We start from the raw sequence: 26,383 nt of genomic DNA, 5'->3' as shown, positions 1-26,383 counted from the left end.
TGTTAACACACAACATCGATCCAAACAATATTCAAGAAATTGCCTTAAAAGAACTTAATTCTAATACATCATTGATATTATATTATATTATATTATATTATATTATATTATATTATATTATATTATATTATATTGTATTATAAATGGGAACTAGGGTACTCCAGTTCATTATCTTTGTTGTCCAATAAAAGAACAAATAATATAGGCAACACTATTTTGTCAATTTTTCTCCAAATGTTGGAGAACGGTGAAATACTGATATGTAATCATTAACTGTACGGTTGTGTGCGCCAGTAAGTCGCTACGAGGTTTTGTGTTTTGATTAGAAAGCAACTTGTAGTGTTATATTTTATGTTTTATTTTACTTTTGTAAGCTGTCAAGGGACTGCAGATGGGAATGTGTGTGTTATATTTACTTACTCAGCATTCGCTTGTAATATTCTGTTAAATATCAGATCACATTATTACCATGGCAACTGACGCAGCACGGTGGGCTCTACCAAAGAACAGGTTAAGACCGGCTAAACACCCCAATTGCAAAATTTATTTTTTCGTGATAATTCTTTCTTTGAAACACATTGTGTTATATTGTAGTATTTAAGCTAATTAGTATTAGTATAAGATTGTTTTTCTTATCAGGCAAAGCTACTTTTTAAAATGCTTATACTGTTCCGCACCCCTCTAAAAAAATATAGTACAGCTGGATTTCCAACATGGCGGCCGCATGTTTGAAAATCTGAATAAGAGAAATTCTATTCCAAAGTAGAACCGCAGGTAATTTAAAGATTTTTTTTGTTTTATTTTATGGTTTTTTAAAAAAAAAAATCTTTTTATTGATAATGATTTGGTGAAGGCAGAAGAGTGAAACAGCATGGCTGACAGCTGGGAAGAAGTGTTTCACAAGAACCGGTTGGTTCCCCCGTCCAGCCAAACAGTCCGCCTGGCTGTGGAGAACCACCTCACCGCTAACCACGGCTTTCAGCTCAGCTTCAGCCGGCTTATTGTAGCGCAACTCCCGCAGGTAATTCCAAACATTAGTTCTCTGTGTCTGTATATGGCATAAATGTTCTTGGGTTTAAACCAGTAATCTCAAACTAGTCCTCAAAGGCCGGTTTCCTGCAACTTAGATGTTTCTCTGCTTCAGCACACCTGGCTCCAATATTAGCTCATTAGCAGAGCTCTGTAGAGATTGAATGCATGCTGCCAAGGTAGTTTAGCCATTTAATTCAAGAGTGTAGAACTAAAGTTGTGAAACTCTGGCTCTCGAGGACTGCAGTTTGAGAACACTGCTTTAAGCAAACAAGTTAGGTCCAGCAATTTTTTTGTGTATTTCAGTCCACTTTTATTGATATTATATAGAAAAATAATCACAAAGACCTGTAATATGACCCACAATTTAACACGACTGTAAAGCACAATCGTGTTAAATTGTGACTTACAGAGGTTTTCATGCCACTTGAACTTTTTCACATTGTGACACGTTACAACCACACGCCCGTGTGTTTTCGTGTGATTTGTGCACCGGTCTGAAGCAGTACATAAATGTGAAGTCAAAGAAAAATAATGCGTGGTTTTTAACATATTTTAAAATAATAATCTTTAAACTTTTTTTTGCATGTATTCAGTCCCCTAAGTTGGTGATTTTAAAAGTATACTTTTGAGTTTGGCTGTGGATTTTCTTTTACTGATTTGCTTGCCTAGAGACTGAATGTTTTGCCCGTATTCCTTTGCACAATATTTTAAGCTCAGACTGGTTAGAGCTTCCTACCTTCTAATTTCATGTTCATATGATTTATTTATAATTCGCTTAATTATTTTAGGCATCTAGAAGAGCTTTTAGTTGTCCATCTTCTTTTATTGACCCACAGGATCTGTCAGCTGGGGAAGATGTGACCTACCAGCTGCGAGTGACTCTGTTTGACAGAAAACTCCAGCACTTTTTTGGAAAAACATGGAAGAGCTCATCCCAAAAGATGAAAAACAACAAGATTTCCTTCAACGAGGTAACTTTTTGTCTTAACACATTTCACTGAAATAACAACTGCAGCTGCAAAGTGCCAAGCATTTATGGGCTGCAGGGCTCTGAGGATCTGTAATGAATTCTTCTCATGTTGTCTTCATAAGCATTCAGTCAATGATTATTTGTTGAAATCAATCGCTATTCAACCCTTAATTGTGTTAATTGAGCACTGCCATTATTTAATTACTACTCAAAAGATTTGAAAATGAACTCTTTTTATATAAAGATTTATGATTGGATTGTGTTCTGCTGTGCTCTCGAGACTGATATGAGCATAAACAAAACTAATCACAACAGTTTGGCAATCACGTTGGTGATTACCAAAAATTGATCCAAGTTGTATTGCACAACTTCCATATTTAAAACTTTCAGAAGGAAACAAAACCCAGATATTATCACTGAAAACTGCATTTAACTTTTTTTTTTTTACCTTTCCTTTATTTGGGTTTCCTTTGTTTCTGTTGAAATGGTGTATTGATACTTTTAAAGTGGTATGTCTGGCTGAGTTCATTTTAAAAATAAAAAAGACAGAACAGCACAGATTGTTGCAGCATAACTGACATAAATTGTGCCAAACATTCCTGCTAGGCTTCTCTGGGTTCTGGAGAATGTTGGAAAGTTTAGTTTTAGAGACTTTATTGCATAAAGGAACTCCTTCCTTAATTGTAGGAAATTTTTTCTTCTAGTTTATATCTTGGCTGTGCTATTAGAGTTCTCTACTGGTGTTTGGGGTTATTCAGACAAATATATATTGAGTCAATCAATGTTTATAAATTCGTCCTTAATTATATGTTCATTGCTTCTTTGTGATGGACTGAATCTTTCCATGGTCTACCCAGTGACAGTCAAGTGTTTGTGTGCCAATATCCAAAATCTGAATAGTAAAACATAATTGCAACCGACCCATAGAAATATGGGGGCTGAGGTTTCCTTTATTGATTTTTACTGTTGTTTTACCAGGGTAAAACCCACTGGGATTAAAAACTTATTTTCCAAGAAAGTCCTGGCCAAGAGTAAACAGCAAATAATGTCCGCTGTCCTGTTCAGAGCTGCACTCAGCAGGCAGACTGACATCCTAACTCAAAATGTTGTAATTTGGACATTTGAATAGACCCAAATAGTACAGTAGGACCTAAAGTATCACTTTGTTTTACTGCTGCTGCTTGTACAATACTGGACATGCTCTGTTTTCAGGACATTTCTACTGCTGAGCTCTGCAACCATTGTTTAAGCTTAGTTTGTAGATTTAGTTGCAGCTTAGAAAAACAGCCTTGTAGACAGCTACTTTTAAATCACTCTGGAGTAATTTCTTATTATGAGCCTGAAGCACAACTTCTGCTCTGGTACACTGATGATTAGTTGAATTGATTCATCAAATCATTACTTTGAGCTTCTAGTTAGTGATGTGCTGATTATGCTGCTCAGAGGAGAGAATGCTTTCTTCATTATAATGACAAACACTCGGCATGGAAATGAGTTTTTCTGCGTCTTTCAGTTTTAAATAGAACCATAGCCACATCTTCAGGTCAGCCATGGTGCAGCACATGGCCAACACTCACTACTTGTCTGTGCCGTGCTGGTGTTTTAAACTTCCCATCTTCAAAAACACCCAGCTTTAATCTTTGAGCCACCTCTATGGTTTCCCTCTGTTCATTCTCTGTAATTTCTCCGCCATCATTCCTTTGGTCCTTTGTACTGTGTAATCATCATTAGACAAAGGAAACAGAGAAACCATTTTTATGTCACGCTATCTCATGTCCTCTCTGAAAGATGTGCTTTGATGATGAAATTCCTCATAACTTATTGAAAGTGCTAAATAGGATGTTGTAAGAATCAAATATGTGAGATACAAAAACTAGTACTAAGTCTACTACAGAGAAATTAAACCTCGTCTACATGTCAGGATTCTTTATGGCACTCTTTAATTTATTTTAATTCTCCACTGACCAAAAACCTGATGGTCAACAATGTTGTTGTTTTGTCCTGCGATGAGCATTAACAAATTGATACTATTGTAAATTTCAAACAAAAAAACCCCCCAACCCTTTCTATATTCTTTATAAGCTGTTAGATAAAGAACTTGGATTGTGTTGAATATTTTATGGTGTCAAAACGCCAATGTCTTCGTAGACTATACTGTTTGCTTTATAATCCTTTTATCAAGTAATTTTTTTAAAGGGTTTGTTGGCTTTAGTGTACTTTATTTGATAGTGAATTGACAAGAAAGGGGAAGACATGCGGTAAAGGTCACCAGGCCGCGAATTGAATCTGCGACTGCCGTGTCGGGGACTAAGGCCTCCATATGTGGGTTGTGCTTAACCCCTCCGCCACCACAGCAACCTCTTTTATCAGGTTATTCTTTATAAACAACAAACTGTTAAAAATGGTGGTACATTTAAGAATTTTAGGGAAAAAAATTAACAGCTTGTAAAAGAAAAATAAAAGAAATAAAACTACCATTTTGAGTGATTTTTATTACTAATGATGAAATACTTTCATCACTGTATTTGTGTACTGCATTCAGTAAGATTGATTGTGCTCAAATTTGTTCAAAGCTGGCTCATGTGGATACCGCCTCAAGTTCATCATTACATTTCATGTTATATCAGTCAGACTGGATATAACATGAACATTATGAACTAGTATGAACTTAAGTTCATACTAGTTTTTTTTACTTGCATGCAATGTGCTGTGTGTAATAGAAAACTAACACTGCATATTGCCCTTAACAGGCCATCCCTTGGTAAAACATGGTGGTAGCAGCATCATGTGGTGGGGAGATTAAGAAGATGGATGAAGCTAAATGTGGAGTCAGACTGGAGGAAAACCTGTTAGACTTCATGTTAGAGTGGAGGTCCAGCTTCTAACTGGACAGAGGTCCTTAACTTACAGCAAGGCTACTGTGGAATAGTTTAGATCAAAACATATGCATGTCTTAGAATGGCCCAGTCAAAGTCTGGTAAACAATAGTTTTTGTTTTTATTATGTTTTATGACTTTGAAATACTTAAAGGACATGTATTATAATATTTTTTTTTATCATTGCTATGCCTCCAGCACCACCATTGCTTTCAGCTTTTGTGCATGCATCTATTGCATGCACAACACGCCTATAAATTGCACCTGGAAATTTAATATTTTCTTTTGTACGAGTAATTTAGTATCTTTGTATCCTTTTAAGATCAGGCCTTTGGTCTCCTTACTCACTGTAGCTTTAGGTAACAGAAATCTTAAAATTTTGTCCCTAGCATAGGCTGTTACTTTTTCTGATTTATTTATTTATTTATTTATTTATTTATTTTTTCCTCCAGAACCACAGTTTGAAGAGCCCTGGTCTGTACTGTTTCATGTAACCTAAAGAACATAGATATAGTGCGGAATGGATCGATAGTAGAACAGTGGCAGGTTGTCTAAAATGCCTGAGAAAAGCCATCTGCACACATTGCATCTGTGCCATAAAAGGAAGAAGAAGAGAAAAAGAAAACCCCCCTTGTTTTTTTACGCAATACAGTTTTTTAAAAAAAAAAAGTCAACTGCTTGTTTTTTTGGTGACATACTACAAAGTAGATGTTTAGCTCTTTTGATAACATATTCTTTTTTTCTGTGACTGTAAAAAGCCAGTCAGATGCAGAATCGCAGTCTAACTGATGGCAGGATTTTGACATCTTGAAGTCGAATAAAGTTTGACATTGCCTGCCAGAGGGTTTTTTTTTTAAAGCCAACAAATATTAACAATAAAACATAGCTCCACGTAGTGTAGTTGAAAATTTATCCGAAGGCTCCATGTTGTTATATTTGAGCCGATATCTGGGGAGCAGCGGGGTGCCTGTGTTCTCCCTCAAACATCTGAATGTCTCTGTGAATCCAGGCTGGAGGCCAGTCACCCACTGCTTTATAAATGGATCGGAGCAACGAAGAGCCTCCCTGTAGCTCCCGAATTTGAAACCTACTGAGGGCGATACAAATTTGCCTCCTCACCTTGCAGCGTGTTTGTGTGTAAAATACGCATCTTTTAGTGAAAAAGAGAGTGTTGCAAAAATCTTTTAGCAGTGGCATAAATGAGTCACAGCTATGGCACATTCTGATTTCCATTTTGCAACCATCAGTTTTCTCCATTTCTCCCCCCCAACCCACCATCTGCTTGATGTTCTTTTGATCCAGCATTTTCGCTGTGCACGGCCTTACTTTGATCCAACACAATAGTCATAGCCGCTATAAAAATCCACTTGGTATCCCAATCAGCATCTAAATCCCATTATCCATCCAGGATAATAATATAAACCACATCATATCCTATAAGGATGATAAAGTAGGTCTGGCCCTTTCTCTGCCACGCTACGAGAGCTGCAGCAGCTTTTTTTTCTTTTCTTTTTTTTCTTTTTATTAGATTTGGCCCGTTGCTCTCACACTCATGCTCGTGTTTATGAGTGGCAAATTGCTGTTTCATATCCAAATAATGTCAGTGGGGTGGGGATTCACTCCTAAGCTGCATTAGCACGTTGAAAATTGCACCTCCCTCCCCACTCAGGCCATGATGGATTGATTTTAATATCCACTGAAAAGCAAAGATGTGCAGTGATTAAAGGCAGAAAGAGAGAGAGGGAGCTCCATTTTAATTCGGTTTCATTTTTTGTACCTGTGTTTTGTCCCTAACCAGAACTCATGACATCATTACGATGTTGTTGCTTCTGTTACTTTATATATCAGCTCCTTTAATAGTAAATAGTTTTTTTTTTTTCTTTTAGTGAAATGCAGTTTATTTTTTAAGTAAGCTGCATGGGCTTGTTGAGTCTCCTTGAAGTGTTTTTTTTATGGACCAGATGCAGAAATCAAATCCACTGACTGTAGATCAAACCTTTGTTTAAATCCCCACCCCAAGAAAAAACAAACAAAAAAAAAAAAACGGGAGGTTAATTTTTAACCTTCATTGTCTGTACTGTTTCAGGATTTTTCTTATTGTAATAAAGCAAAGTAATTTTAATGTTGCAAAATCTTCGGAATGCTCGTTTTTTTAGGGGCTGTTGCAAATTTTATAAAATTTGCTACAGATTTTATTAAATCTTGTCTCAGATCCTTTGAATGGCGGTTAAAATATTGCACTTCAGATTGGTCTTCTCTGCAGATTTGTCAGCAGAGGGCAATGTTGTGTTGTCCGTACACAGAGAAGAGAAACAAGAGGAGGAAAGGGAGAAATGTGCATCTTTTTTGCATTGTCTCTTTCTGTGATCACTCCATTTGAGCTCCCTAGCCTTTACAGGGAACCAGTGGTTTCTTCTCACATGTGCATCATTATCAGACCGACAGCTGGGCTTGGGAGGAAAAGGCCAAGCTCCGTTCATGACCAACACAAACCTCTGTTTATCTAGGTCTCCAAATGCTTCAAGTTAGGACTAGTACATCTAAAGGTTTATATTAAAGTTTTCTGTTAGAATATTGAAAGAAAAGCCTAGGGTTATGCCTTTTATAAACAACAAAAAACCTTCAGCAAGATGGAGTGCCATGTCTTAGATACAGATGGTGATTAAAAACACTTAGCTTCACTCACTTATGCATCAACATAACCGTCAGCCATCAGATAGCCTTATTACACGACTTCAAAGAAGTGAAAAGCAGAAGACAGAATCTTACCGATGGGGAAAGTATTTGCATCAGTCCTGCAATTTCTCCAATTTTGTTTCGTAAGGATTTGGGTTTTTTTTTTTTTTCTTTTTATAAAAATGAGTTAGTTTAAAGTGGGGCTTCAGTCACAGTTGTGCTGTAAAGCATGAGTTTCCACTCTCTGAAAGCACGCAATATGTTGTCAAAATGAAGCTGCTGTTGCTGTAACAAAGCTCCAGTCAAAGAAGCTTTCATTCTTTCCATTTTTTTCACCACCCTCTCTAAAAGCAAAGACATGTTCAGCTGAAGGAAAAAAGAAAATCTCTTTGAACTCGGCTGCATTTCTTTTTTTGTGTGCGATACACTGTGTTTTGCAGCCTACCATATTTTTTTTTGCTCATGTGTTTCACAGCTTGTCAAGCGTGAACATTCAGCTGTTGTGTAGGAAGGAACTGTGCCCCTTGCTGCTGCGTTTAGGGAACAGGTGATTACCAAGTTCTTTTGTAGGACCCCCGTTCCAATCCAGTCGGAAAGAATAGACATTAGATAATATATAACCTTCCTTGGCTTCAATTTTGTTTTATGGGTTAAAACTGTTACTTCTAGGTTAACTCTAGGTTGTCCTGTAGCTAAGGGGGTATCTATATCTGCAGTTGGACTCTGCTCTGTGATAATCTTTTGAATTTATGATTTTTGTTATGTTTAGTAATCTACTTTTAAAATCTACAGACCTGGAGGTAAGAAACAAACATTTGCAGTAAGGGTTTTGAAGAAGAAACAAACTGAATATTTTATTACGGTACATTTATTATTTATTTTTAATGTTAGATTTAGACTTTTTTATAATTCTATAACAAAAACCATGGCATTTTCTTTAAGGAGTTGGTGCTTACAGTGCATGGCAGAAGTTGAAATGCCTATTGAACTTTTTCACCCTGAACTTCAACGTACTTTATAGCAATTATAATATGATACCCCGACAAAACATAGAACATAATTATGAAGTGGAGGGAAAATTATACATGTCTTAATAAAATAAAATATTACTTGTATTACATTTACTTGTATTCAGCCCAACTGAGTCAGTGCTTTGTATGAAAACCTTTAGCTCAAAGTCTTTTTGGGCGTATCTGCACAGCTTTGTAGCCTGAACTTCACATCATTTTAACACATGAACATGCTTTCCATTCCATTGTAGCACTACATGCATGTTTTGTCTCATTAGCCTGCTGAAAAAGGAACCCATATCCCTGTGACAATTTTACTTGCAGCCTTTTCTTTCAGTTTTACTGTTTTGCACCATCCAACATCCCATCAACCCAGACCAACTTCCCTCTCCATGCTGGAGAAAACCATCAGCATGATGTGGCCACCACAACATGTCAGTATGGGAATGGTGTGTTCAGCGTGATGTTTTATATGACGGCTAAATAATTTAGGTTTGGTCTCATCTTACCAGAGCACAGCTTCATGTTGGTTGTGAGAAATTGCAGACATGACTTCAGTGGCTGTATTTCTTACCACTCTAAGGACAGATTTGTGGAGGACATACCTCATAGCTGCTCCTTAAACAGGTACTTCCACCTCAGCTCTGAATCTGTGCAGCTCCCCCAGAGTTACCATGGGCCTCTTGGCTACTTCTATGATGAATTTTCTCCACACGTTGGTCAGTTTAAATTTACTATGTGCTTCTTTTTTGCAGTCAGAGGATGACGGCACATAATCCATTGGTTTGCATTGATAAATGAGGGTGAAGCAGTGTGTGCAGTTGTTTTAATGTTGCAGTCACAACCTTTGGTTTAACTTTTGCTTACATTTTACACCCCATTGGTTTGTCAGCTCAGCGTTGTTCTGTAATCACTACAACAATGGAGATTTGATGAAAGATATTAGCCTATTCATTAAGTGTGGATTTTAAAAAGATGTGCATTTCTATTTTTCTGTTTTTTGTTTAAATGTTCTAACACATTTGTATTATTGCGCAGTGTTACTTAGAGCATTTGTGAGTTCATTACACTGTGAGTCAGTGTCGTATCTTTAAACCCCAGAGCTTTTTAACATCTCTTGTGTACCTTAAGCCGTGAATTGGAACCAGTTTGTTTATTGGAATTATGTGAAAATGTCACCAAATTTTATTTGTGCGCTTAGAAACAAGCATATTTTTTTATTGCATTGCAGATTGACAAAAATGACTTCTTACACACTTATTGTCCACATCATTAGGCACACCTTGTGGTGCTGGCTGAGACCACTTTTTGTCTTAAAAGCTGCCTTAAAAATAATGTTTTGACAATTGCTATTCAACTTATTTAGCACCTGTAGTCTGTATGATCATAACACCGACTTTGTGCACAAACTATACACTGTGATTTTCTGCAGCTGAAAGAAGATGGCACCAATTGAAACATTCAAGACATTTTTCTAAGCTCAACTTCCAATCAAGATGGAAAAAATAACTAGGTGAACAGATGTCTTTTTAGTTTTGATCTTTTCATGAGGTTTATAGATATTTTTGTCCTGGGTCAAAGCTCTCTTGCCCAAAATGCTCTGGAGGCATTTGTCATTCTTTATTCAGAGCTGCTAAGTGCTCAGATAAATGTCTGGCTGTAAATCATCAACCTAGATCGAATCTGAGTCTGTTCTGTTCCCTTTCTCTTCCAATTCACGGCGCTTCGCCGAGCATGAAAACCGCCTGTGCAAAAGGTCGCATGATTGATGGACAAAGGAGCTTCCATAGCACAAGGACCCGTCTCCAGTCTACCTCTGTGCTTAATTCCTTCTCCCAACTGGCATTCCACACTAAAAGATATACACTTCAATTATACATGGGGACGATGGGGTTGAAGACTGCACGCCTTGCTTGAGAACTGATCAATATTTCAGTTCCACAGGGACCAAACACATCGTGGAGCAGCTGCTGCTTAACAGCTTTACACAGTGGAGTGGCACATCCCCTAATACACAGCTATACACTGTGGGTGTGTGTATGCACAATCAAAGGAACTGAAGGGCCCACAAGAGCTACTGCTGAGGTGACAGAGAGAGATGAGAGCCTCAAGGAGGTTTTAGCTGTGTGTGTGTGTTCATTTTTAGTGTGTGCTGCGTATTCATACTTGCCTTGCATTTGACTGTTCTTTCTCCATGCCTGTCTTCTTCTTCTCTTCCTGTCCCCTCTCCCTATCACATCAACACGCAAACTCTCGGATTCTAAAACACACATACGAGAGATCCACACACAGCAAGCTCGTCCCAATATTTCTGCTATCAGCTCTCCCTGGGGTCTGCGCTGCCTGTTTGTGTGTGGGCGCGTGTTGAGACTGAGGGAAAAGAAAAAGATTCTGCCTGTCTTGTACTTTGTTGTTCCTGGCTTTGACGTGTCAATTCCATCTTTGCCTCTTTGTGTCTGAAGTCTGGCACGGAGACACTGTTTTCTTTCCTTGTTGCCATCCTGCAGCATTATGTTGCCCCTCCACCGTTCAGCCAGCACCCAAAGACTGTGAAACATTTCACTCAGAGTTTAGCAATGTCAGGAGATCAAAACCTCTGTTACAAAGTAAAAAATTACCCAGCCAGCACTTCAGTTTCTTGTTGGCAAAATTGTAGATGGTAGAGATTTGTTTGAATCAGATGGAGAACTTTGGACATTAGGGGGACTGAAGCAAAAATTTAGACGATTTTTTTGTTGTTTACAGATTTCTTATATTCTGTATATTGTCATTTTCTGGAACTGAAACCAGTTTTGATGTTAACAACTAGTAAGACTGTTAGTGTAACAAACTTGATTTAAGATGAAATAAGAACCTTTGGCAACATTGCTCAAGCTTTGTGTTTTCTTTGTATGATATCTGTGGTAAGGTTTGACCTCCTTTAAAACATTTACATTTTAATGTATATCCTAATTTCATGTAGAACTTATGAGTACTTTTCTTCACATTTCTTTCTCCTATGTCAGACTGAACATTTTAATAATTTTTGTCAATTTCATTCAATCTTGTTGTGCAAAGTGGAAGTGTTTAGCATGAGCAAATATTTTACAGCAGGATGACTGCAGATTAGTGAAGGGTTGAGCTAGCTAATATTGAAAACAGACATTTGCGATTGACATATTGAAATGGCAATGACGACTGTAAACTGTAAATAGTGTAGAGTGTCCCATCTTGTGTAAGTTTTTTTTATTTTTTAGTATTGTTAGAAAAACCTCCATTGTTTTCCTCATGTGCTAGACATATCTTTACATGCAGTTGTTGTGAGTTTTTGGCCTCGGTCATTTTTTTTGACTGTTGCATCATACCCAGCTATTTCCATTGCTTCTACTCATTAACACACTATTTTGTGCTCCATAAATTTTGATATCTCATCCAATGATCATGAATGCAGGACTTTTGAAGTGCAGTATGCTACAAAATATTTTGGATATCTTGATTAATTAGGCATATAAATACTAATTCTATAAGAATTTTCAAAAGTTTTTATATTACTTTGCGGTTTTGGTTCCCATTTGTTTAAGTGAACTGTTTTGACAATGGTCACAAAAAATAGTCTGTCCCAGCAGGAGGTTGACTGTCCCAGCATCAACCTCCTGCTGGGACATGTATGGAGTGATATTTCCATATGTTAAACCATGAGAATATTATAATTTTCATATGAAACTCAGTGGAGTACAGCACTGAGTTTTGTTGACAAGGAGTCCCTCAGGGCATGAGCAAGTCTGAAGAGACTAAAACTTAAAATGTAGGAAAGTAAGTAAAATCACCAGCATCTGATCTCTCATGTATTTGTATTTCCTGCATATCAATAATTTTCCAAATGCTGTGTAACTACCTAGTGCATGTAATGTTCACAGAAAAAAATCTTGTCTTGTTGGAATTTTTTTTTCTTTTTTATTCACCTGTCTCACATACTGTATGCATACCAGTCTTATCTCTCTTGCTGCAATCCAGTGACATATTGGCCATAAGGGAGCCTGAAGCCTCAATTCTTGTCATTTTCTTAGCCTCTCTATCATCCACTCTGCCATCTCTCATCTCTACTGTGCTTGTGACTGTCACAAAATTTCACACCAAAAGGATTTGTGATACTGATACCCACTGGTTCTGTGCCTGTAAAATGACTCGCTGAATCTCTCCTCCTTTCTCTTTCACCTCCTCTATCTCTTTTCTCATCCTCATCCTGCTGCCAGACTTGTATCAGAGATCTTCATATATAGACTTCAATATCAAAGCATTGCAGCCAAGAAGCTGCCAAAAGCGTTTGTCTGCTTTATTTCTGAATCTTTGATTTTAGCTGGATGACTTGAACACTTGACAGCAAAGTCCCATAGTATAGGCTTTTGAGATGCAGTGAACGTAGCAGTTGTCTAGCAAAAACTTATATCCACAGATAGAAGCTTTTTTTCACATTTGTGAAGAAAATGTGCAGCAGTGTCAGTCTTGAGTGCTGAAATCTGGATATTGTGTCACTAGCTAATCCAAGCATGCATATCTTACATGTAACTTCTTATCTAAGTCCAAGTCTCCAAGTCAATGCACAGTGTTGGTCAGATTCATGGCACCACAAGTAAAAATGTGTGAAAAGCAATAACATTAACCCAACTTTTTAAGCAGGAGCATTTATAGCTCCAGAAACACAAATATTACTCTTGAAAAACAAGCTCATTTGTAATATGTTTCTTTAGGTCATCCGTCACATGAAGAAGCGTTATTTGTATTGCTAGACTGCACACAGTCACTGCATTTAATTATATTCTCAAATTTACTGATATTTCTTGATACATTTTTTGAACAAACAGTGGAGTTGATTGTAAAGTTAACAATCCTGACAGTATGAACAATTTTTTGGAATTGTAATTTATTGTATGAATCAAAAAAAAATGTCCACTGCTACTCCATTCCCCACCATACCTAACAATAAGCAAATGGGCTTTTACAAATGCATGTCCTTTGTTTCTTTTCTCCTTGTTAAAATCTAATGGTTCTTATGAAGATGTGGTTTGGTTTCTCTGCTGCATTGCTCTAGAAATATTTTGAAATTTGTACAAACTTTTTTTTGTACCATCCTGCTTCTTGTGTACAGTGGTACGAGTCCTTTTCCAGCCCAGAGACTGGTGATGATTTTTAAGTAAGTAATTTTAACACCTTGATTTTGGAACATGCGTTTCCAGGTTGAGAGGTAAATTATACTTTCATAGCTGTGTGAAAGGGTCCTAATTGATTCATTTAGCACCAGAAGACAAATAGTGAAGCAAATTAAGCTTTTATGGGTAAGAGCTGCATACAAAAAGCAAGCTCTAGGTCAGTGCAGGTTGTTTTTCCATTTTCCTAAAATAATTTCCTTAAAACCATCTTAGTCTGAAGTGAAATTATAAAACAGCATTCTACCTTGAGAAAATTGATTATTTCACTTAAGAAGAGGCAGACTGGCATCCAGTTTAATGACTCAGAACTGTAATTTTTTTCTTAGCTGTCGAAGGTACATACCCAAAGTAATTGAAAAAAATTTACTTGAGGTCTTTTGTTTTTCTTTAATTTTCCACGGTATTGCTTTCTCACATTCCCATTCACCTCTCGCTAGTCATAGATACGTTCTCTGTCACCCATAAATGAATCTTCTTAGCATAATGCTTCAAAAGCTGCTGACAGGTTGGCTGTTGACAGTGACTTCATACTACATGCCTCCATGTTTAAGTTATTTTAATATCACCATATTGCTCCTCTTCCATCTTGACTTAAGTTACAGCTCTTAGATATTTACCCCTGCGAGAATCAAGTGCCGCTTTGTTGCTGCAAAGCATAACCTCTCATTAGTCCAGACATATGGCGCCTGGTGTTGCTGCAGATGCAAGCTATTTCGCTAAATGACTTCTCCCAGAACTTCAGTGGCCTTCCAGTAACAAGAGCTCACAGCATTGTTTTATTGTACATATCTGTTAAAAACTTGTTTATATTGGTTGGGAAACATCATGAATATGGAACTTTACAGAAGCAAACTGACTTCTGTGTTTAGTACAAACCTAGAGGTGCAATTGAGTGCAAAATAGAACAACCTGTTCTCCTGTTCCCTTAAAAATCACCTTATTATGTGGGACAAAAGCCCAATTTATTACATATCTGTTGCCAAACTTTACCCCTTAATACCAAGTATTGCATATTTATGAAAAAATATAGACCAGTTGCTTAGTTGTGCAGTTATTCCGATCATTACAAAATCTAGGAACATTACAGTAAGGGAGAGCTTTCCTTCACAGTGCTTTGCAAAAGTGTTTGTTGTGTTCTTTCACAATTCTGTACGTTACAACTATAAACTTCAGAGTATTTGATTGGAAATTTATGTGACTGACCAACCAACAGAAGTAACATATAGTTACAAAGAGGAAGGTCAATGATATGTAGTTTTCAAAATTGTTAACGAATAAAACTGTAGTGCTGCGTGCATGCTTTGTCGACCTTTTTTCAGTCTGATTTCTAAATGACATAAAATCCAACCAGAATGTTTTCAGAATGCTTCTAATAGGAACTTGGAGGCAAATTGTTTGCAATTTAATTGCCACAAAACTCCATCTGTTTTGTGAAGCCCTCAGAGGTCATCATGAAGGCCCAGAAACACAGCAGGATACGTAAGAGACACAGGAAAGAAGATCCTTTCTACAGTCCAATCAAACAGATATCTAATCCTCATCATTAAAGAAAATAAATTCCACTGTTCTCTGCAAGTTTATTTACTGTATAGCATAACTTTCCAATGACCCCATTGTGTTTATTCCCCTCTGCATAAGAGTAGTTTTAAAGAAATATGGTCAACCATGGAAAATTAATATATGCCTGAGCAGTGAACTGGTCATGAGAATTTCTTTCTCGGCTCCCGGCTCTGCCTCTGACACTAAATCAAATTTTAAAAATGGTCATAATTCTCAGCACAAATCTTCCGTTTTTACAAAGTAGTCTGATCAGTTCAGGTCAGCTGTAATGAGCTGAATCATTCAGCATCTCAGGGAACTTTTCATAAAAAGCAGTTCCACACTGTAGTCTTGATTATGTTAATTCTGAGCATATTCACTGAATGAGTAATCCTTTCTGTCCTGTCTGGACTTTTGGGCTTATGGCTGGTTCTTGGTGCTCTAGCTTTCTTTGGACTGAAGGGCTATAAGACAAAGTTGACCAGTTATATGGTGCTGTATTATACAGATATTTAAAGCTCGAAAAAAATGCACACAAAAACAGAAGGAAAACGTGGCGCAAACGTCAGGCCAGCCCACTGGGAATTGTCCCGTTCCTCCCGATTTGCCAATCCGGGCCTGTTTGTTAGTAAGAGATATCATGGGACAGCGAAGGGAGCTCATCCTTTAGAGAGAAGAAGAGAAATCCTTTAAAAGTCCCTTTCATTTTAGTTTATTGCTCCTATGCAAACATTCACGTTATTACGCATCTCTGCAATTGCATGCATGAATTTTCCGTATTATAAAACCCAGATTTGTGGGAATTGCCATTAATAACCGCAATGTTCTCTAACTTTTCCAGAGATTTTCTTTTTAACTTTCAACACTGGCAAGACAAAGGAGTTGTTTCTGAGCCTTTTTCAAAGTATACTAAATACCCTCTAAAACCTTCAAACATTTGGCTTTTGTCCTCCGACAGTCTGCTTTCATTACCAAGTCAAATGTCTCTGCATTGATTGGAGCTGTTTATCAGCTTCTGCCTGCATTGATGGAAAGATGACACTTGGCTGAACACTTCCCACCCTTTTTTATGATGAAATGGTTTGATGAGAAGGCTTGATGCTTCATTTAGGGACTTATGTAACTCAGTCATGTAAGATGCAAATCCCAAATCTTTCTGCTAAAGCAGCATTTGAACACTGTAACTGGACTGAATGTAAGGTGGCCTACCATGGTATTGTCAGTGACGATACCATGACAAAGTGATACTTTTCTAAACAGTACCAAGAATAAAAGAGGGTGATCTTGGGCATAAGATTGTTGTTACCCTTTCTGTTTTATCCAAACAAGCTGGGGTCCATAATTTTAGAGTGAGAGAGTATATTTACTGGTGGAACCCATTCAAGGTCAGACTTTGTAGGAGTGGTCCCATCTTTCTAGATTTGAGCATGCTGTGCCCAGAGAAATTATAGAAATCCCTAAAGCTTAAATTTAGACTCCATAGGACTCTGCATGTTTAACTTCTCGTAACAGCGCAACTATATAAAGACTGAATTAATCTGACTTCAGTATATCAATTCAGAACAACTAAATTAAACTTCTGTTATATATATATATATATATATATATATATATATATATATATATATATATATATATATATATATGTCAATTTAGTCCAGTTCAAAAAAGGTCTGGTAGAATATAATAATGTTTCAGTTGACACCAACAAATTTGATTACTGATAATATTAATAGGATTGAGAAACAATCCTATTTGCACAATGAATAGAGCACATTCATTGTGCTCTATAATGAACACAATGAATGGTGATAAATATTTCAACTTCATTCCATATCTAGCCCTTGGGATGGAAGTGTTGGGATAGAGAAGGAAAACTATCTTGTAATAAAAATAAATAAATAAATAAATAAATAAACACTTCTGGCAGAACCAGACTCCGAAATGGTGCTGCCGTCTGACTTGGCCACCTGGGAATTGAAGTACAGTTATGGGCCAACAACAAACACAAACGTACTTGCTGAAAAACAGAAAACTGATCTGCAGCATCTATTTGATGATATTGCCTTTAAAAATCCTTTTTTCTCTCAAACTTTTTCTTATGGGAAAATGCCCTTTAGACCAGATGAAACCAAAGTATTTGGCCAACACATGAACAAATGTGATGAAAACCAAACAAAGCATTATGCACACTAAAACCTTGTCGCTGAATCAGTTCTGAGTTCCTCTATAAGCTGTAGTGATAAGTAGGACCAAATGTCTGACAAACAAATGATCTCAAGCAGTTGATTTGTGAACAGCAGAAGTTAAAAGGAACCCCACCAGAGCTGCCTTCTTCTGTTATGTTGTTGTATTAATGAAAATCATGTCAAACAAAAACTAAACCAACAAGAACAGAAACAATATGGTGAATTATATGCAACACGCTTCTGGAAAAAGACACGGTGGGCCTCCTGCCACATTATTCTTCATAGAACAGAACAGGCTTAGATTTTGTTGTCAATGTTGGGTTAGAACTGATAAATGATCTTGGTGAGAGCAAGATGGGGGCTATTTATCTTTTGAAAATATAGTCAAATTGCTTTAGATGGGTGAGTTTAATTGCATTATCTTCACAACTTTTAAGCCATATTGGGTATAAATAAACAATCTTCTTTGCAGGAGAAGTTGCTGTTGATGTAAAAAAATCAGCAGATAAAAAATCCATATCACAGTGTTAGGAGAACTTTACCCTTTATGTTGTACTCTTTCTTTGAAGTTCTTGTATTTGGAAAAATACTAGCCTTACTAGATGGTGTCTGTAAAAAGGAAAAAAAAATAGAAATAAAAAAAGCCCTTTTACAGTCTGTGTGATTTTACATGCGGGTTATATGGACCTTTACGCATCTGAAGTTACACAGGGCTTGGAGAATCTCTTTATTTCAGGGTAGCTCAGATTAACTTATTTTCTGACAATGACATCATGGTATTGATGGTGATTTAGAAAAATAACATGAGTTGTTCCCCACAACCAGTGGATCAGAGAGAATTTATAGGTCTCCTTATGGTATTCAGGCTTTTGTGCTGAGTAAAACAGGGTGGCTCTGGCACAGGAAGGCTATTATTTCCAATTTGAACACATCAGAGCCTGTATACAATTGCATCTACCTCGCACAGACAAAAAGGCTCCCAAAAGGTATTACCATCTCTGAGCTTGTACAGAAATAGCAGGTCAACGCAACTCATCCACGTCCTGAAAGGAACATTTGTTGATTTCAGTTCCTTTAGGATATCAACAATCGTATTGATTTGTCCCAAACATCATCAAAGCTCAAAAAGTGCAACAGCTGTAATAAAATTAGCTAATTCATCTTTCTAAGATACGGATATTCTTCATCAAGGTACACGACTAAAATGAGATGAATCAATCCAGCGAGGTTGCTTTTTTCTTTTTTGTTTTGTTTTTGTGCATGTCTCAAATTAAATTCCTTACAGTTTTGTCACAACAGCTTTCAGTTTATTCTAATGCATGTCTAATGTGAATCTGCAGTGTCCTTGGGATATTAGGAATTACCTTCCAAATGCTACGCTGGTGTTATGTTTTTATTTTGAATGTCCCTGAACTGCTCGAATGACGGCAACAGTGGATGCTTCTAGCCAAGTAAAGTACCCTGGGACAGTGCACCATCTGTCCTTGTTTATAGGTCATTTCCCTGATGTGATTTTCAACATGCTGTTTATTGGTCATTATTATTATTTTACATGTCGTCTTCATCATGCTTCTTTCATCAGTGTGCTCAGTCCCACTCAGGCTTAAAGAAAACAAACAGTTTCTATGCATGTCTGTATTCTTTTGCTTTATTCTTATTTGCTAGATCATAATTTGTTTCCTTTACTGCAAGGATGCAATATACCCTGCTCACATATAAAATCATGGGATTGTGTATCAGTGCCCTTGGCTAACTCAGTCCACCCTTCTGTGATGGCAGAAATAATGTAGATAAGAACATTAATATTTTAACACAACATATGTGGCCTTCCAGACCAAACCTTTTCCATCCTATTATACTCTGTAACTATCACAAACACATGGCTAAAGATGTATGATAGACAGCTAAAGGTGTTAATGAGCTGGCTCCAGTGCCAAATGTGTGAGTTTTAAAAAGACGAGAACCTGTGCAGCAATTAGAATATTCTTGCTGGAAAACTAGGTCATAAATATGCTTGAAATGCTTTAATGTTGGTTATTCTCACTCCAAGAGTGTTTTTTAAAGTGTTGTGGACAGGAATGACAAAATAGTAAAAGGACCTGAGAGATGAGCTCTTTTGTATGATGGTACATTTGGGCCTTTGTACAAATTAAAAGAAACATGAACTGCGCAAGGTGAAAAATAAACTGCAAGGTGAAAAATAAACTGCAAAACAGAAACCTCTCAAATTATGAGATGGAAAGCATGTGTATGTACCTTGAATTCTTGAAAAGTCTTGGAGAACTTGACACTTTTTGTCCCGAATGAATTTACAATCTCAGAAAAAGTGTGTTTTTACTAACTTCTTACTTTACAATGTCAGTGAATATTTTAGCTTCAATATTGTAAATTTATTGCCTTTAATTTTGAAAAACTTTAATATTTATTGCAAACGTATGGCTTTTGTCTTTAAGATATGGGAAATTAATCTCAAAGCATTCTGAACAACTAAACACTGCAAGTTAGATGATCTCTTTTGGTGTCCCATGTGTTTATTTCTCAGGTTTTGTACCTGCATACGTCCTTGCTGCTGCCCAGCACTCTGGTCGTTGTGGAGCTAGTGTCGCTATCAACCAAACCAGACGGCTCCTATCTGTCTCTGGGGAGAGGCTTCAGCATTCTGGAGCTTTTTACCAACAGACCAGAGGGTCCAGGTACTAATGGAGACAGAAGGTGATTATTGAACTCTTAATTACCACATACATGGATTAACGAGCCTTCTCATTAGGACATAAAGGACAGGTGTATTTATAATGCAGGAGGTTGATGCTTTCTATCCAGCTAGGTTGTTTGGTCCTGTAATGTACATGTTTTTAGTTATTGTAAAAAATAGTTCTAATATTTGAGTTTTTCACAGCATGCGCGACAGAAATGCTATTATCCCTATAGGGTTTAAAGCCACCTCAGTCTGCTCTGGTGTTGGACAGTTTAATTAAATGTAGCTGGGATGATGACAGACACATTTAATAATGAGAAGGTTATAGGCTCACAATATTAAAACATGACGTTAAACTGAAGCCTGTCTCCAAAAATGCCATGTTGCCGCCAACAGGATGGGACTTCATATGGTAAGATGAAGCTATTACACTGCACCAAAAAATAAAGGGAACACTCAAATAACACATCCTAGATCTGAATGAATGAAATATTCTCATTGAATACTTTGTTCTGTACAAAGTTGAATGTGCTGACAACAAAATCACACAAAAATCATCAATGGAAATCAAATTTATTAACCAATGGAGGCCTGGATTTGGAGCCACACACAAAATTAAAGTGAAATGTTCCCTTTATTTTTTTGAGCAGTATATTATGAGGTATGAATATAAAAGAATGCTTTAAGCTTAGGTGCCCTGTTTTGGCTGACAACATGGATTTTAAAAACATATGTAAGGTGTAAATAATTTATATGACTGCGTCTTTATCTGGTAGAAAACAATGGAAAAAAGTCACATGTTACGAGCAACTTTAAGCTCTACAAAGAAATATGATTATTAATGGCTGCAAAGATTGCTGCTATATAATTTTCTGTTCAGTGTCTGGTTAGTGACAGATGCTGCAAGGCATCGCTGCAAGACACTTTTGTGGTTTTGAACCTCTTCCATTCGGATATCTGTGACTGAAGTCCAGTATTAATCTGTTCTGGCCAATTCACCCACATCAATTAATGAGAGGTACTGCAGCGATCCCAACGTGGGTTCCCCTTTAGGTTTTTAATTGGTGCTGAACTAAAGGCATATGTTTTAAGGAATCTGGGCTTCTTTTGACAAGTTTTAGCTCACAATTGAAAATCCTTAGACTAAAGCTTGAAGTAGATGGTTTAAGTTGTTTCTCTAAAACACAGTTTGACATTTATGAAAGCTTTACTCTATTTATGAAAAGAGAAAAATATATTTCTTTTCTGTTCTTCTTTACCATTGGGACCAATTCAGATTGTGGAAAGTAGAAAACTGTAATACTTTTACCAAAGGTATTCCATCACTCATTCAAATAATTTAATTTAGGTATTTTTATACCTTCCATAGCAACTGGTGAATAAAATCAAGCACCTAGGCTTGCAGACTGCTTCTACAAATCACTGAAAGAATGGGTTATACTCTCAGGAGCTCAGTGAAATCTAGCTTGGTACTTTGATAGGATGTCACCTGTGAAATTGGTCCAGTCATGAAATTTCCTCACTACAAAATATTCCACAGTCGGCTGTTATAACAAAATGGAAGCGATTAGGAACAAGAAAGACTTGGCCATGAAGTGGTAGGCCATAAAGAATCACATCACAGAGAGGGTCAGACAAGACATGGCAACTCTTAGTTTTCCTAAAAAAAAAGGCAAAAAAAAAAAAAAAAAAACACTGTTCTTGTTCTTGTAAACCTGATATTTTGTATTGTTGGTGATGGTAACAGCCGTTAATAGTGTGAAACTTTGTGACCACAAAAATGATCAGTATCATGTTGGAGAAGCAAAATTCACTCTGATTTACTTTTCTCCTAATAGTTTTGAAAGGAAGCAATTTTACAACTTTTTACATGATTTTCATTGTCTTGCTGTCTTACTGTGTTTGCCATGTTGGCTTTTGTTTACAATAATATTTGATAGGTTTCTGCTTTTTTTAGTCCTTCCTGTCCTTCTGCTGCCTCTTCAGTCAGCCTCTCATTAGATGAACTGACCCCAAATCCCCTCTGTCAGACAGCAGTTGGTGAAAGCAGCTATTTTACCACAAACCGCACTGCAACCTAAATTACCTTTGCATTGCAGCATGTAAAACTGATTTCTACCTTCGTAGGTTTTGAGGAACATCTCAATAACTGTAGTCCAGTTGGATTCTAAGAAGGATGTCTTTTTAGCAAGGCATCTTAATCATGCAGAGTACTACCTCAACAGTAACCGTTTCTGGCTGAAAGCAGGCAGACTAAGACATGAGAAGCACAACCTATCTGATTACTGGTGAATGTAATACTTTGATTCCCAGCTTTTCTAATGATGCAATCAGTGCAATGCCCTTAAAAACGGGTCAAGTGCTAAATTAAGATTGTCAGATCTACTATAGCTTGCAGGCCTGCTTTTAAGATCTGTTCCACTTTATTCCACAGGCTGAATCTACACCATGGATCACCAAGAGGCCTCCTCCACCCCTCACTGAAGGATTCGGTTGACTGTAAGAATAATTTGTCCACCATTTTTCTAGAGTAATACATGCAGGATTTAGGGGCCTCTATTTCCAAGGTGGTAAGGCTTCCTTTGTTTACTGAGGTACTTGCATCCACATGATCTTTAGCCATGTGATATGATTCAAAGTCAAGATGGCAAATGTTTAGGACAGTAAATAAATGACTGCTTTACTTTCAGGTGACTTTTAAAATGCTTATACCTCTTGATCCACCATTTTTAGCTATACTATGCTTAGAGAAGAGAAACTGCTCATCGCCTGCCTCTTCCAAAATTGGAAAGTTATTGTCAGACCTTTGGATGAGAGGTGTTTTTTGTCCTTGGATATCTGATTCAGCTTAGTTTAAAATTTGATAATTTTTTTTTAAACTACTTAGCTACTGCTGAGGCTCATGGTTGGTTTTGATATGTCTATAGCTGGCTTAAAACCAGGGCTATGAATTACAAAACACTGCTGTGCCTTACCGTGTGAATAACATTGTGCCCGGCGAGAGCCAGAGTTCCTGTCTTGGCTATCATGTCACATGAATATTAGAAAGCTTGCTCTCAAACGGACTCTTATGCTCCCTGAATTATTCAATGTCAACCTGTTGTTTAGTGGGATTCTGCTTCTCTGTTTTACGAGTCATGTTGCAGGCATTCTTGTTTACCTTTATATGGTTTAAACCCCTTTATATCACTTTAACTTTCATCCACTGTAGCATGGGTACATGCTTTTTATCTTTTCACTGTGAAATACTCGGTTGTGTGTCTTATGTCTAAAGCACCGTCGTTATGGTGGTAATTTCCTTCCCGATTGTGTGAAAGAATTCTGAAGGGAAAAAAATCCCTGAGGGTCAGACTTTTTATTTACTTAATTTGTAATAAGTTCAACATTATGCAATTTGGCCTTAGAGAAGGAAAAGGACATTGTTGATGCGCTGCAGATACAATTGAGGTTAAAAGTTCAATTTAACAAGAGTGACACAATTATAAACATAAATTGTTATACATCTCCTACCGTAGTTCAGTTTCAAGCTTTCAACATAATCATTATACTGCTGGAATCTGTCACATTGTCTGTATGAAAACCTATTGGTCAATACATTATTTTTTACAGTGAATATTGTAGTTTTACAGCATTCTTCATTCACTTGCATTCAGAATAAAGCTCATGACGTTTAATGAGGACTACTCTCAGACTTCATTTTACATATTTGAAGTTATCGACAGACAAAAACAAATCTCTTTCTAAAGCCCCATCAGCACTAGTTCATAAACATTTTACAGAATGGAAAGGCAGCGTTAACATTATATAGTTTATAGTTGCATGGAACATACAAATACACACCTTTCTGAGAGGAGACTAACAAAAATTAAAATAATCCCCGCTTTGATATGTAACAGTTGGCTTATGCTGTTTCTTTGTTCCTGACGGGTGTTCATAGACTTTCCTCAGTTTATTACATTTCTCCAGCTTTCACGTGGGTTTCAACAATGAGTTACACACTGATTAATCAACTTTAAGTCCACTCTTAATATTTATAATTCCTGACACAGGATTGGATTTTATCATGACTTAATGGTAAACCGCAGTCTATTCACATAAGGTGAAGTGATTCGTAACTTTACATTTTGATTACGTATCTTCATGGCTTCCAAAACATATTTTTAGTTTTATTGCTTAAATTTGAATTAAAATCATTTATGACTACAGTACGTATTTATGAGATATGTTTTGTCGGCAGTCAGTAAATTATGACAGAACATGTTTTACTGGAAGAAATCTCCAGTGACATAAAACACTCTGATGCCAGTATCTCTGCCAAAGCACTAACCGATTGAAGTTTGTGTCGCCCATATGCCACCTTTCCTTTCCTCTTCAGATGGCAGCCTCCTGTCGTCACCATATTCTGTAGCGTGACTAAGTCTGAGATGCTCATCAAGGTTAGTGCTATTGGCATAGCACCTCACAGTCTTCCTCCGTGATTTGCATAAAGCACTGGTCCTGGTTTATCAATTGGAAAAGTCTTTTAGCTCCTTTCAAAAAATACAGAGTATGGCCCCTAAAATGTTACCACCCAAATTTAACTGAACAAATCGGTAAGTTATTTAACCCCAGCTGACACAATAAGTAGCTTCTCACATTTGATTAACACCCATGTGGAAAGGCATCCTGTGGTCATGGAAAAGATGTTAATCTGTTTTAAGAAGGGTCAAATCATTGGGATGCTTGAGGAATAGAAAACATCTAGGAAGTTTGCAGGAACTACTAAAACTAGGTTGAAAACTATCCAATGCATTATTCTGCATTATAATGGAAGGATAGTGAGGAACCATTGTCTTTGAGGAAAAAATGTCTGGAAAAAAAAAAAAAAAAAAAAAAACCCGAATGACCGTGATCAGTGATCACTTAAACTTTTGGTGTCACCAAATCGAAGAGAAACAACAGTATTTACTAGTTTAATATTGAAAGTGAAAGCATTTTTCTGCACACAGTGTGAAGGGAATTCAAGTGATTCGAACTGTAGCCATGAGAAAACCACTAATCAGTGAGGCTAACTGATTAGTTTGCAAGAGAGCATAAAGCCTGGACTCGAGCACATGAGATATTGTTTTCACACATGGATCGGCCACCACAGAGTTCAGATCTGAAGCTCATTAAGATTCTTTATGATGTTCTGGAGAAGGCTTTGCTCAGTGGTTGGACTCTCCCATCATCAATACAAGATCTTGGTGAAAAATGTATCCAACACTGGATGGAAATAAATCCTTTGACATTGCATAAGCTTATCGAAACAATGCCACAGCAGATAAGTGCTCTCATCAAAGTTAAAGGCGAGTGTGCAGCCTTTTTGTCTTTAGTAGCGACTTTTCTTTGGCCAGGCAGTGAACTTCAACTCGGGAATAAGGATCCTGTTTTGTCTTTTAGGGTAGAAGTCAGCCCATCTCTTATACAAAGTGTAAACAACACTCTAAAATAATTTCCAGTAATAAGAGTAAGAGGCTTACTCACTGTTGCTGAAAAGTATATTATGTATGTGGCTATTTAGTCCCAACAATACTTTCAGACACTCCCCTAAAAGCACCCAGAAAACACCTGTAAAAAAAGTTTTTCGTAAAAACAAAAAGAACAAAAAAAAACAACAAACAAACAAAAAAAATATATATTTATATAAACTTCAAATTATTCTACTTGTTATACCCGCTCAATCTAAAGGATCAGGATCATTATGTAGACGCCACGAAAGGTTGAGCCTGCACTTATTACAAATTTAAATGTTTTTCAAATGTTTGAGTTGTTTGTATAATTTAGAGAAAACCATGCTTGGTTCATCGTGTTATGTAAATAACATTAAAAACAGCCCTTTGAAGATTATGATTTATCACAACAAGATACATTTTCTTTTCTTTTTTTTCCCATGAGATGAACATGTTGGAAAAAAAAAACCAATAGCTTTTGTGTTTCATCTAATTTCATCATTAAGTAATAAGCCATCATGACTCTTGGGCGTGCTCTATAACCTTAAGGCAACACATGCATGTCTAACACTGTTGGCTTGATGTTCCTTGATGAGAAATCCTCATTTTCAGTCGGTTGTTGTTGTTCCCATCCTTGTTTCTTATAGATATTTTTGTTTTATAGTGAAATAAAAAAAACAACAACTAAATATTTCAATTTATCCCAAAAGCTCTTTTTTTTCCCAAAGGTACTTCCATA

General features: G+C 36.8%; 1 protein-coding gene across 1 annotated transcript in view; it reads left to right on the top strand.

Annotated features, from left to right (window-relative positions):
* Positions 1-832: 832 nt before the first annotated feature.
* The window catches only part of LOC106919985 (nephronophthisis 4), a gene marked incomplete at its 5' end in the record, with an annotated part of 168,688 nt that continues 143,137 nt past the window's right edge, over positions 833-26,383 (top strand). Inside the window, 4 exon segments of the mRNA XM_014990696.2 lie at positions 833-1,021; positions 1,869-2,003; positions 20,021-20,190; positions 22,608-22,672. Coding sequence (XP_014846182.2) covers positions 833-1,021; positions 1,869-2,003; positions 20,021-20,190; positions 22,608-22,672 — 559 coding nt within the window.

The sequence above is a fragment of the Poecilia mexicana genome, unplaced genomic scaffold (genome assembly GCF_051168715.1).
Source record: "Poecilia mexicana isolate PSO_F unplaced genomic scaffold, ASM5116871v1 scaffold_7, whole genome shotgun sequence".
NCBI lineage: Eukaryota > Metazoa > Chordata > Actinopteri > Cyprinodontiformes > Poeciliidae > Poecilia > Poecilia mexicana.
The sequence above is the reverse complement of the archived record's forward strand: the minus strand, read 5'-3'. Positions and strand labels throughout refer to the sequence as shown.